Below are 14,352 nucleotides of genomic sequence, written 5' to 3' on the forward strand. Positions count from 1 at the left end.
ACACTAACTTATGCCATGATTAACACTGACATATACCCTTCACATACTTGCATATAACCTAAGAATTACACATTTGAGTCATTTATGCATAGTTTCTCTTTATATGACTTCGTAACTCCATGAGCATTGATTGGTAGTACACATGTGTTAGTTTGGCTATATAAACTCTTGTATTTATGTGGTATTTCACGAGGCTGAATAGACACATTCACGTGATTCATTACACTTAGGATTCTTTGTGAGCACTGAAAGAACGCCCGTGGCGACTATGACACCTTGTGAGGTACCCTTGAGCTATTTATCGTCTTTTTTAGTGTTTACATAAAATTAGAGTTCACAAGACTCGATTCTCTTTCCTTCTGGACGATTCCTTGTACACTAGTCTCTATTTTGATTTGCTAGCCTAGAGGTGGCATCTAGTGGGGAGATAGAAACCTAGGTCTTATAGCCTACTCAAAATGTGAAGGCTGAATCACCCCTAGAGATAAACTTAGTTCATGGACTACTGTTCGAGCTTAATTCCCATTGGTGGTATGAAGATAATAAACGAAGTGTAATGATTGTCCTAGTTGACCAAGAAAAGACAGAAATTGAAGAATGAGCAAAAGAAAGAATAAGAAAAACAGAAATGCACATGAAATGAAATGCTAATGCCTGCTCCACATAAATACCACAAAAAGTCAAAGACACGACACATGTTCTCCACGTATGAAGATTCTTCAACCGAATGCCTCAGATGTATTCACGCCAAGTTTGTGAATAAGTTTATCTAGAGTGGTCTTGATTGGACATGGCGAGTAGGTGAGAAGATACTAGGGTGAAGGACCCAACACCTCACAGATAGGCTAGATCCTTCTTAGACTAGTCCACTCCATATATTTAACGTTTGTTCCTTGCAATATGTGGGATGTTTGATCACGATGTGTAACGAGTCCTACCCATTACACATACCTCGAGATTTCACTTACTTATACTCGGATTTATATGAGTACATTAACTATGAATTGTATTGCTGTTTAACTTCATGTGAGTGTATAGTTCTTAATTGTTATATAACGATGAAACTTGCATAAATGACTTACTCGTAGTTGTGTGCTTTGTATATGATGAGCTTGTGTGAAATTCGGTTATATCCTTGTATGTAAAATGTAATGGTTATGTCACATGTGCATTTGTTTCATGTTTGTTGGAGTTGGCATTGTGGGTACCGCCTTGGAATTCATTTACATTATTTGCTAAAGACTAGCAAAACGTTAGCTAGGGGTGTGATTATGCGCTTAAACTGCATAATTAGGTGCTTTAATTCATGTATTGAGGCTTATATTTTTAATTAAATACCTAATTATTCTCAATATTTTAGCACTACATCCTATTTATAATATTTGGGTTTTATTGAGTAATTTATGAATTTTTGATATTTTTTTATCGCAGGGCAATTGGAAGCTAAAACCGATGCTATTTCGTAATTTGTGCGTAATTTTCTTATCTAAGCTCCAATCGAGACGATTTGAAATGCAGTGAGAAGATGAGAAGATTATCTACAACTTTCATGTTTTAATCTTTGAGAGATACGGGCTCTAAGATGGTCAAAATTGTCCTTGTTTGCTGGGAAACAAAAAGAAGAAATAAGAAAAAAACATAAATAATAATAATAATAATAATAATAATAATAATAATAATAATAATAAATATAACATGTGATTTGACTCGGTCATGCAACCGAGTCTGGATCTCTCTCCAAGTTGGCACTGGCTGTAAGGCTAGCCCCCCCTCTCCCTTATATATTCTCTTTTTTTTTTCTTCTTTCAAGGAAGCCGCCCCAGCCCCCCTCTCTCCTCTGCCTCCCTTCTCTTTTCTCTCCAACTCTCCTTCCTCTCTCTTACTCTCCCTCTTCTCTTCTCCCTGCTCTCTCAGCCTCACTCCCCCCCCCCTCTCACACTCTAACTCTCCTTCTCCTTTCTATTATCTTCCCTCTTTTCTCTTTTCCCTTTCTCTCTCTCGCTGTCTGCTGCTATCCGAGGCCGCCCCAACATCCTCCCAACCCCTTCTCTTCCTTGCTCTCCCTCTATCACTCTCCCCATTCTTTCTTCCTTTCTCTCCTATATCTTCTCTCCCTGTCTATCTCCTTTCTGTTACTGCAAGTGCTGCCAGCCAAACCCCCCTATTTTCTTGCTGCATAGCCCTGCTGCTGCCCCAACACCCTAGAAGATCCTTCCATGCTCCGTAGTTGTTGTTGTGGCTACTAAGGACCCGAGAAGAACCCAAGCCGTGTACCTGCTGCTGCTGAACCAGAGCTATCCCTGCACTACCGCTACTTATTCTTCTTCTTCTTCTTCCTACTACCCGAGTCACTGCCTGCAACCCGAAGCTGCTAAAGCCACAGCTTGCTGCTGCTGTTCCTCATCCACGGCTTGCATCTCACCTCTTCTTCCCTCTTTTCTTTCTTTAAGTAGTCTTAAAAGTTTAATTTTTCTTAGAACATTATTAACTTCCAGATTGTTTTTTTTATTTATTTCCTACTTTAAGATAATTGATGCTTTTAAGTTTTGTTGGGGATTGTTTAAGTTATTTTGGCTTTTCTTATTTAAATACTATTTTAGGATTTGAACAATTTCCTTGAGTGTTTTATTAATAAAGTTTGTTTTTTTTTTATTTAGTTTATCTCGTTTGATCTTAGTCTTAAATTTGGTATTTTTATTTAGTGAATTTTATTTATTATTTAGCATAGTCAGTCTTTAGTTGGTTGAATGATTGCAGGGTTGTTTGTTTCCTTATTCTGGTACTAATTCTGGCTTTTATTCAGTTATTTTATGCACATTTAATTTTTAGTTAAAATTTAAGTTTCATTGCAAAATCTCAAAAATCCCTAAGTTCAACGCGTGTTTCAATTCTTGTTCAGTCGTTAGACATAGGTTTTCCGTTTCTCGTTGTTAAATTTAGTGTGTGTTAGGATTTAGAATTTAAATTGCATGTTCGTTTAATTTATCAAAAGAAATCTCAAACATCCTGAAAAACCTGAATCTGAAATGTGTTTAGTGCTTTTTTGTTTCTTATTTTTTGATTGGAATTAAGTAAAATTTGAGATTAAACTACATTCCCTAAGGAGACGATCTGACCTTTGGGCTAAATATTACACGATAGAATTCCTATACTTGGGATAGTTTCTGAGCTGCTCATTTTTCGAGTAAATCACTGAACATATAATTTTGTTGATTATCATATTGTGAAGAAAATCTAAATTTGTTGAATATTGTGTTATGTTGAAAGTCTAAACTTTTTAAATATTGTATCTTGCTAAATATTGGCTGGTTGCGAATAAATTTGTATTAGCTATATGGTTGAGTTGTTGGATTAAAATTTCAAATAAACATATAACTCTAAATCTGCAAGTAATTTATCCAAGGAGAAACAAGTTGTGAATTGATTTTCTGATTAGAGCATAAGAGCTGAAGTTAAGCAAGTGATTTTCAAAATCTATTTTGAAAGAAAAGTTATCACTGAAATTCAGATCTTAATTTCTATTATATCATTGAGGCATAAAACAAATCAAAAAATTTATTCTAGAATATATTGTTGTAAACCGTATTCATTCCAGCTAAAAAGCATATTCTAGATAAGGACTTAATTGAATGTATTAACTTTTCACTCCATAGTATAAATTCAGATTACGTATTGAGTTCTTACATTTATATCTTGGACTCCTTGTTTATATAAGCTTAATAACTAAATAGAAATAGACTTTGTGATATTATTAGAAATTAACATTATCAAGGGTTGAAGTAAATAAATTCCGCAAATAATTTTTAAATAACCCAATTCACCCCACTCTTGGGATTACATCCTAATTTCAATATCATTTACATCAAGTCTGACATTTGCATTTGCATAGAATTGTCACTTGCATCTAGTTTAGTTTAAGAGTTAGTGTTTCCAAATATCATTTCATTTGCATTGTATTTCACATATACATCATCATGAAAATCAAAACCAGGCATCATGTACCTACTTTGAAAAAACATTTTATTTTCATGAAATCCAACACATTCATGACATCAAATTTAGTCTACGAATATCACATCACTTCATCAAGGCTTAGAAGGAAACAAAATAAAATATTATATATAACTGTCATCGGCAATCGATAGAAGTTTTTTTATAACTTTCATACAGAACTATACACATTCACACTATATCGAATTACTGTAAAAATTTTGACAAAGTTTGTTCTTAAAATCGAGTATACCCATCCATGCTTGCACCTATTCAAAGAAAATAATTTTCATCAGTAATCGATAACAGTATTTTCACAACTTTCATACACAATTGTCTACATTCACACTACATCGAATTACTATAAAAATTTCGGCAAGGTCTCTTCTTAAAATTATGTATACCCATCCATGCTTGCACCTTTTCAAAGAAAACAATTTTCATCAACAATTGATAACAGTATTTTCACAACTTTCATTCAAAACAGTCTACATTCACACTACATCGAATTAGTGTAAAAATTTTGGCAAAATCTCCTCTTAAAATTGAGTATACCTATCCATGCTCACTCTTGTTCAAAGAAAACAATTTTGATCGACAATCAATAACAATATTTTTCAAAACTTTCATACACAACTACCTACATTCACACTACATCGAATTATTGTAAAAATTTCGACAAAGTCTCCTCTTAAAATCGAGTATACCCATCCATACTTGCACCTATTCAAAGAAAACAATTTCATCAGCAATCAATAACAATATTTTCACAACTTTCATACACAACCGCATACATTGAGACTATGCAAACACTATTTTCCAATTACATATACATATTAGGGAACAACAAATAAACATCCCCAACTATATAGAAATAATGTAATAAGGCCATACACGGTAAAACATAAGAATCATACTAATGCACAACACAATATAGGCCGTAAAGTACATATACAATAATGACTATTCAAGTGCCACACGCAGGTGGCCTCCGCTGTCGGGGTAGTTGTCGTTTGCATCCACTCTCTCCTTACTGGTCATCTCCATCTGGTTTTCTACCCCATCGTCGTCATGTAGGTCTACCATCTCCGCCCTGAGGTACTGCATCATGATCTTTATGAAGCAGATGGGGAGATGACTCATATAATGATGTTTTACAGGAACGAGGTGGCATGACTGGTGCATCCACGTCCTCAAAATCTAGATTGTCGTCTAACAAGAATGACGTGGATAGGGTGGTATGAGAGTTGTACGGGGTACTCAAACCTAAAGGATGGGAGGATGAAGGAACATCTCCAACATATGGTCTGCTACTGGATGGCTCTGGCACCAGAGCGACTCCATGAACCACTATCCGCACGCGAAGCATGTCCTCCTTGTATTGGAGCATCTTGACCTCCTCGTGTAAGTGGGTAAGATTGAGGTACATGTTCCTGTCATCCATTCTAGTGGACAATCCTCAATCCAGACCTCACCAATCCCTCTATTGCAAGATCTAGAGAGATCAGATCTACCTCCTTTAGTATGTCAATTTGCAGTATAGAACAAAATTTTGTTAGTACATTCACATCATAAATTCCACATAACAGAAGTACAATGTGTGGGTTAATGTAGAAGTCATGGTGCGTTTGAGTGTGATAAATCCGCACCGCAACTAATCCTTGGACCCAAAGATCATCCCCTTACGTAGCTCGGACGACTCATCCCAACAAGTCACTTGTATAAGGAGCTACTCTTCGCATAACACATCTACAACATCTACATTAATTTTAGCGTACATTGGAGGTTCGTCCACATACTATGCATTGTATATGTCATCATTCGTTTCATGGGGGGACAGATTACATCATCAGGGACAACATCATTTTCATAATCCGTGAACTCATTTAACCCTTCAGCAGTTTACCTGCTCGTAGTTTTCCTCATCTTCTAAATGAACATCATTCGTAATGTTCATCCCCTCGTCTAACGGAATATTCGCAATTGCGTACAAACCAGCAAGAACTTCAGCGCGCCGGGACTGTTCATCCGCGTGATAAATGAACATTTCATACGTCGGTGGCTGGAACGATGATCCCAGACCTTCATTCAAATCCATAGCAGTCAAATCATCCCCACCACACTCTTGCAGTGCTCATCCATACCACACGCAACCATTTCATAATGAGGTTTTGGTTGGGTGTCTTCTTCCACTTCAGCCACTTGTTCCCTAAGCGTCAACATTTGCCTATCCTCGGTGACACCAACTTCCACATTTGACAATGGTCTCCACATATAACTCCCTAGTGAAAATATTTGTGCAGGATATGTGTGCATCCAAGTAATGCGCACACTATAGTCATCTATTATAGGAACAACCTCAAAGGTGACTGATTCATTTAACCCCCGCATAGGGTATCTTGCGGTCACTCGCAATGCATACTGGTTTGGATCAATATGTAAATATTTGTATATCTAAGCATACAATTTGTTTAATTTTGCCCTCTTTCTAATTCGAATTGCTCAAACAAGCCTAGTACTATAACCAACACCATCTACTCCTGTGATAATTCCCCCCTCTCATGTATAATAGCACAGTCATCGGAACACTGCTTGAGCTTCCTGCCATTTAGACCAACCCTCGGGAAATAGTAAAGACCTACGAGAAATAGAAAATCGTATAAGCCTATTGTGAGCATAAGCCTAGTGTAAGCATGAGCCCAATATAGGATGGCCTCAAAATTAGAGAAAAATTAAGAAAAAAATTCTTGAGATCTAAAAACCACTTAGGTTCGAGGATGGGGGGGCATAAAGGGAAAAGAAGATACTTGGTAATTGGTCAAGGACCTTAGCTCACCGTGAGCATTAAAATTATCCTATTCAAACTAAGTTAAAATTCTAAAAGACGATTAGGAAGATGTCTCTTACAAAAAAGAATGGGGTAAGAGCAAGAGGTTAGCTAGATATGACACTAACTCTGTCAAGTTGGTGTGAAAGGTTTCTATGGAGAAGGCTAAGGGTGGAAGAACTTAGGTTTAGCAGCAGCTTCTCATTGGAGTGGATCCCGTACGGAGGTGGCCGGTTTATTCATTTGTGGGTAGCAAGGATGTTAAAGGATGTAATAAGGTTAAGGATGTGAAGGTCTAAAGTGTCGGCTAGAGGGGCAGGAGGGGCCAGGTATTGTCAAGGACTTAAATTTTGATTTTTATGGAAATTTTGATGAAAATATTGATTTTGATTTTAAGGAATGGTGGAAATTTATAGTAAATGATGGAATTTTATAATGGAACTTTAGGAAACATTAAAATGCATGCTTATGAAAAATTTGGAAACAAAATAAATTTAGCAAATGCATACATGACATACTTTTAGTGTTCTAACATAAATAAAAAATAAAAAAAATGCAAATCATACAATATAATTTCATGCTATCAAACACACAATATCATATGCATTCATCATTTATTCAAATAATTTTTATATGAACAATTTCATTTTTCAATATATTTGATCCAAGTTTGAACATGGTTGCAAATTTTTAAATGAAAACCTAGAAGATTCTACACTGCCATGGGTTCTCATAGTATGATACAAAATGTTATCAAACACACAATATCATATACATTCATTATTTATTTAAATAAAATTCATATGAACAATTTTAAAACATGAAAAAAAAACTCTAATCTCATATTAGGGGTTCCTGAAGGATGCTTCAAATCACCAAATTTAGTTCAGTACAGGAAAATTCAATGTACAAAACACTTATTTCTACTACGAAATAACATAAATTTGTACTCAAAATTCAAAATCTTAGCCAAACAAGAACAATGTTTAAATGTAGGAAACCATGCCTCATCTCTCTTCTTTATATAATACCTCCCACAACGTTTGGATTCTACCTCTTCTCACAACGTTCAAATTGTACAATCCGAACCAACGGTCGCCTACAAGGTCTAAGTTCGTCAGATCGTCCTTCCCCATGCACTGCTCCTTTCGTTCTTGGCCTGCTCATCCAATGTCTTTTATTTAAAAAATGCTGGACCATCCAAGGTTTTTTAAACAATCTCAAACCAAGCATATAAACGAACTGCTCACGAATCGAAATTAGTCGAACCTATTTATGTTCAAGCTTGCGTTGTTTATTAAACAAGTTGCAAAATTAAACTTTGGGAATAACTCATTTATTTTATGAATGAGTTTGAACAAGCTCTTATCGACCTGAACTTTTGAACTGCTCATGACCGTTGTGAATCATTTGCAACCCTAAATTTACAATGTGGTGGCTTTTTATTAGAGGATTTTTCAAAATCTTTGAAAATGTGATATTTATAGCATTTTCTTTATATTTATTTAAAACTCGAAAAAGTGAATTGACAATAATATCATATTCCATAAAAATTCAGTACCGCAAAGTAATGAAAAAATAGTACAAAGATAAACATTTCATTCTTGAATAAATTTCAGGCATATTAAGTTCAATTCATGAACATGTTCATAAGATTAGAATGGAAAAAAAAACAATAATGTAATAAAAGATGTATAGAGATATATAATTAAGAAATAAATAGAAATAAAACATTCACATGTTAATTTTAGGGATACAGTCATTTCTTGTCTCCTCTGTGCTATGGTTTAACAAAAATATACATATCATTTTAAGATTCTTTAAGTTATCAAATACTTAAATTATAATTTTTTTATCTCTAAAAGTAGATATTTTATACATCAAATGTCAGCTATTAATTTTTCCGATGAAATAAGACCCAAAAATATAGGAAATTCTAGAAGTCTTGTCAAATGCTCAAATGAACCAAACATGAACGAGAAGATTCCCATTCACACTCTAAAAAAATTTAGGAGATTTTTTGAGCCAAATCCCTAATGAAGAAATAAAAATATCAGCGTAGGAGACACCATCTTTGACCTTTGTCCCTTAGGGCATCCGTGTTCACATTGCGCCTCTCTTTCTCGGCGCCCAACGGCTCTTGTACAAACTACAAGAGACAAACTACCAAGGCTCATACCCTTTTCACTGAAAATATCAGACTGAAAATATCAGGCGATGGGCCCAAAGGGCAACTTCCGAACTCCAATAAAAATGACGCTGACAGCATCAAATAAACCAACTCTTACCTGCGTCTTCCCCCGATCTTTAACACACCCCCCCGCCCCACGTCACCCACGTCAGAGAGAGAGAGAGAGAGAGAGAGAGAGAGGCTCAAATGGCCTTTGATTTTTTTTAGGGGTCTCACTAACCATTATTGTGATGCATCAAGCTATGGAACAAAAGCTTCTAGCACTTCCCTTCAAAATAGTGTCCACAGGTTTGTAACAGCAACAGTGCCTCAGAGATTTTAAAACTAGCTCATAAGCTTTTCCATACCACATCAAAACCAAGCGTCCACATGAGATGTAGATCTATTTCCCTTAATTGTTTTTTGTAACTTGAAAACAAAATAAATCCCATATATCTCTGTGTCTAAAAAAAAAGGTTGATCTGAAAACACAGGTTATGCTGCTCATGGCCAAAAATTTCTCCCATTCGAAATTGGCAGTTCTTTTTCCTAACCAAAGGCCCATGGGCATCCAATCAAAATGGGAACTCTCCTGTCACCAAAAAGGAGAAGTAATTGCAGCCCTTCGAAGGGTTGAGAAAAAAGATACTATTCCTGTTTACTTCATGGGGGGCATCTTCTTTAAAAGACCTATCACAAACTTGAAGTGAACAGAATGTGGAAAAGTAATACCAAATCCAATAAGGAATCTTGAATATTCACGCATGCCACGGCCAGTAGCGTGATCTCTCATTGGAGCTGAAAACTGGGAGTCATAGCAGCACCTTCTAAAACAGTATTTGAGAAGACTCCTTCACCAGCAAATTCTGAGGTTGTCCTGCCGCCAAGCTGATGGCTTCCCAGGATCCTTTAATTTTTTGTATTTTTATTTTTTCATTTTCTAAAAAGAGAGCATGAATAAAAAAAAAAAACGAAAAAAAAAATAAAAAAAATGCCAACAAGTAACATCAGGAGCAGCTTGCGACGAGAAAGCAACTTGGATGCACCATGCTCAAGAGGCAAACTAGCTGAAGATGTTTTCCATTCATAAGCAACTATTTCACAACACGAGTTGATAAATAGATAAATAAAAGAAAATATAACAAGATTCCTCATCAATTTGGTTCACAAGCAACTAGAGTTTGACTCTACCTCTAATTTGAGAAGTCAAGGCAAATTTGAACTACTCAAATAACTTGCTTAACTTATAAATCGAGTACGAGATTCCTAAAACTCGCCAACACCATCATATTTTTGTTATTTTGTTATTTATCCATTGTACAAGTGATATTTTATACATGTTGAACATAATTGAGTCGAACTCTCAAGTTTCAGGGAGTTGCAATCCAGTCTTACTTAAATTCATCAAGTATAAATTGACAAAAAGTTTAGTCAAGTTTCAAGTTTAAAATTTTTCAAGTTGATTGAGTTCGAGCATTTCACTTTAAAAACCTTACTCCTTTCCATTACAACCTTAAATCCCACCAACAAGAACATTAATCCCTAAACAACATTGGATCACATCTTAATCTACACCATTATAGGAATGGCGAATATGCCCAAGGGTTGCAAAAAAATATGGTGGCATAAAAAAAGGCAACCTCAAATATAAGCAATAGAAATTTAAGTTAATAAATGTGGAGTTTATTACAACATAAAGTCAATTAGATGCATGGGAACAAAAACTACAGCAATCAGTGAGCAAAAATTGCACAAGATAAATGTGAGAAACATTGCTTCTATAAAATACACTGTACGGTACAAAGTTAGTGAACAATGAAGCACCCTACAATGGAAACCATCCCTGCATTCCTGAATAATGTCTCTCAAGTCAACATAAGCTCATTGACTCCAAGATGAGGGCGAAGGCAAACACGAACTTCATGCTCTTCTGGTCCCACACGAAGCTTGGGTACCAGAATCTCTAGCACTGATCCTGACCCACCATAATATGCTTCTATATTAGCATCTTCAGGAATTCGGGTTGAAAGTGGGATTTCTCTAATGAACTCCCCCGGGGGACAATGCTCCGAAGATGAATCTGCAAGCTTGAAAGTTCTATCCTGCCTCTTGATGAATGGCATGCGTGAAGTGCTAACACAAGACACCTTTATGATCCCTCGAGTCAGGGTATTCCTCCAGGAAACTTTCACCCTCTGAAGATCCACAAATGGCAAGCTGATAACGATCAAATAACCTTTTTCATCCTCATAGATTGTTTTTGCTGCCGTGACAGGGCCATAGGCATTCTTCATAACCCCAGTAAAGTCACTCAACCACTGTGGTTCGCTTGGATGAGTTTCCAAATCAGGAACACGATCTGGAGGAGGATTCACAGCCAAATAACAATGATCATCATTCCCATGTGGGAAAAAGTCCTTCTTCCTCTTGCTGCCTACAGGAGATAGGTCCAACCCATCACCATTGCTATGGTTAGATGGCTGAGTTGACAAATTAAGTCCAGACCCATTCAGTAATTTCTTGGAGTGGGAATTCGAGTTGCTTTTCAGTGGGGGAGGCGGCCTCTCCAGCTCGAAATCAGTGTTCGGAAGATTTCTCCATGAACTAAAATCACTTGCTTCAGTTGGTATTGTAAAGCTAGAATCCCTACCTGTGAGCTCCATCCACCTTTTCCTCTCTTCTTCATCAAGAACCATTAGATTCGGGGAAGCAACAATCTCAATCCCGTGCACACACTGGGGGTTTGAGAGTCCCCTGTAATGTTTCCGTTGCATTCTGTGAGATCGAACAAAGCCCTTCTCGGCACTAAATGGAAAAGGGTGCTCCCCTTGTCTAGAATGCCCATTCATGTAACTCCTCAGCTGCATCTTACCGAGTGCATTCTCAGGCCTTTCCTTGAACACCCACATGTACATGTTCTCCATGTCATGCTGAACCAGGAAAACATCAAGCTTGAGATCTGATTTATCAAACCCAGAAACTCCATTACTATCCCTTGTGATCTTCGCCTTTGAATTCTCATTCAAAGCAGGCTTAAAGTAGAAGCTAAAGAAAAACCAAGCACCCCAGATACTATCCACCCGCTTGGCGCATTTTCGTCCCACCTTTGGGATATTGAGAAAACTCTCAGTTTCGTAAACTTGGGGAGCAAGCCCAACATCCAGGATATCACACTGGTCTGAATTCCATGCTGTTGACGGCGGGCTACGCTCTGCCGACAGGGGTAAATTAATATCAGGCGGTCGGGAAAGGTTTCCTTGGCGATTCATTTCTAGGTCCAATTCGTCGTGCGAGGAAGCACTCGAGTCCATGGATAAGAGCGTGGATGGGTGATGATTCTCCATAGACAGGGCAGTGCGGAGAGAATCTCCCATTTCAGCTCATCTCTCTTAAGCTTGGGGATTTTGATGCTGGTGGGTTGCGTTCATCCCAAAAAGAGTCAAACAACAACCAAATAAACCTCATAATCACTACCATCTTACAGATCCCACAAAAGCCCTATCCATGGAACCCTAGATTTATTACATCAAATAAATACATCGCTACCCATTCTCAATAAACCAACAAAATTAATAATTTAGGAGACAGTGACAAACAGAGAGAGCACAGAATTCAGGAAGTAGAGAAGAACAAAATAAACCATAAATCTTCTCAATCTCCAACCTATCTTCGGGGAAAAGGGTACATCAAAACCGCTAAAGGAAAACTATATCTAACCCTAACCCAAGAATCTCCCGAAACCCTCCGAATACAGGTGGGAAACACTGAATCAAATACGCCAAATCCATAAAAAAAAAAAATTTAGCAATTGCACACAAAACAAGAAAGAAGTAACACGCAGAAAATATAAAGACCCAAAACGAAGAGAGACGAAAGAGGAAGTAGAAGCAAATTGAATGGGATCTTCAAGAGTACCTTCTGCTTTTCGGATAAGCTTCCTGGAATCCAAAGGAAGAGGAGGGGCCTTGGGTAGCGATGATGATCCTCATCTCCACCATTACTTCTTTTCTTTTCTTTTCTTTTCTTTTCTTTTTCCCCTTTTTATTTTCCGAGAGAGAGAGAGAGAGAGAGAAGGTGGGGGAAGGAGAGGTTTAAGTAACCGTGGGATCGAGAGGAGAGGGGAGAGGAAGGGGTTGCAGCCTTCACCAGAAAATACCGAGGGAAGGTTTTGGGAGTGGTGGGGTTTAGGGTTTAACCGTTAATTGACGGCGATAGAGACGGTGCAATTTGGCGGGGGAGTTTTGGTCGGACAAATGGAAAGGAAGCCCTGCCGACTGGGGTGCCGTCAACACCCGTTGTCCTTATTCTCCCGGAATCAGTTTTCATTTATCTCCTTTGTTTCTTTCTTTCTTTTATACCATCACGAGTTAAGATAGTCCGCGGTCCGCACCATCTTGGAGCTGGGAGGTGGGAGGTGGGTTGGGGCTATTTCAAAGTTTTTAAAAAATATTATAAATTATAATGAATCATAAATTGACCAAATCATCAATGAGTTTTTTACTGAATTATTGAGAAAAAAAAAAAAAAACAAATACAGGACAGGTGGGGCTATATTTACGCTTTTGAATTCAATCGACTTTTGAAAAATCAATTTGAGCAGTAAAAAAAATACGAAAAACAGCATAACCAACTTTTGGAAAGTCAGTTCTGACTGATTGCTTCCGCTTGCTCTTTCCCGCTCCTTCACGAGGCCACTCACGGAAAAAAAAAAAGAAGAAGTCAAAATCGACTTTTAGAAAGTTGGTTTTGACATGTAGATCACGTGAAAAAAACCCAGTGCATTCCCTTCCCTGCGCCACTCCCTTTGGCTCCCCGCATTCCCCCTCTCTCCCACCTTGTGTTATATTTATTCTCCTTCACAATCCCACTTGTCATTCATCATTTCTCCTTATTTCTTCTTTTCTTTTGTTCTGGAGAGGGTTCAAAATGACGAGAAATAATAATATTGAAAATTTGATTGAATCACCACTAACCTATTATTTGTCTAGGTGCAGCTAGTTCACCTAATTACAACTCGTTGATTCGTCTCTAAACTAATCATAAGTTAAGGAACCAGTAGTTTCAGTTTGCTTTTACTAGAAATGGGTTTGAAGGTTTAGTTATGTAAATGGAAGGTACTAGCACCCCATACATATTCATTCTATGAACGGTACCTAATTAATCATGAATTATCCCTAAATTTAATCTAATGGTCTTTAATTAACTCTTTTAAAATAAAAAAATTTAATTAATTAAAATTTTAAAAAGAAAAATGAAAATCACATTGCGATTTAAGAATGTCTAATAAGACCTCCAAATGAAAATATCTTATTAGATAAACCCCCCTCAGAACTAATATAGGTGAGATATGAAATACTTTTTTACC

At 36.9% G+C, this 14,352-nt stretch overlaps 1 protein-coding gene across 2 annotated transcripts; it reads right to left on the bottom strand.

Annotated features, from left to right (window-relative positions):
* Window positions 1-10,635: 10,635 nt before the first annotated feature.
* On the bottom strand, window positions 10,636-13,311 carry LOC131159747 (uncharacterized). Of its 2 annotated transcripts, none has more exons than XM_058114901.1 (2): window positions 12,903-13,311; window positions 10,636-12,751 (listed from the first exon to the last, which is right to left on the bottom strand). In XM_058114901.1, the coding sequence occupies exon 2, from the start codon at window positions 12,359-12,361 to the stop codon at window positions 10,853-10,855; it is 1,509 nt and encodes a 502-aa protein (XP_057970884.1). In that variant the 5' UTR covers window positions 12,362-12,751; window positions 12,903-13,311; the 3' UTR covers window positions 10,636-10,852. The 2 variants fall into 2 exon arrangements, with proteins under 2 accessions (XP_057970884.1, XP_057970885.1); XM_058114902.1 differs by having other exon boundaries at window positions 10,636-12,397; window positions 12,903-13,284.
* Window positions 13,312-14,352: the final 1,041 nt, after the last annotated feature.

Source organism: Malania oleifera, chromosome 7, assembly GCF_029873635.1.
Source record: "Malania oleifera isolate guangnan ecotype guangnan chromosome 7, ASM2987363v1, whole genome shotgun sequence".
Classification (NCBI taxonomy): Eukaryota; Viridiplantae; Streptophyta; class Magnoliopsida; order Santalales; family Ximeniaceae; genus Malania; species Malania oleifera.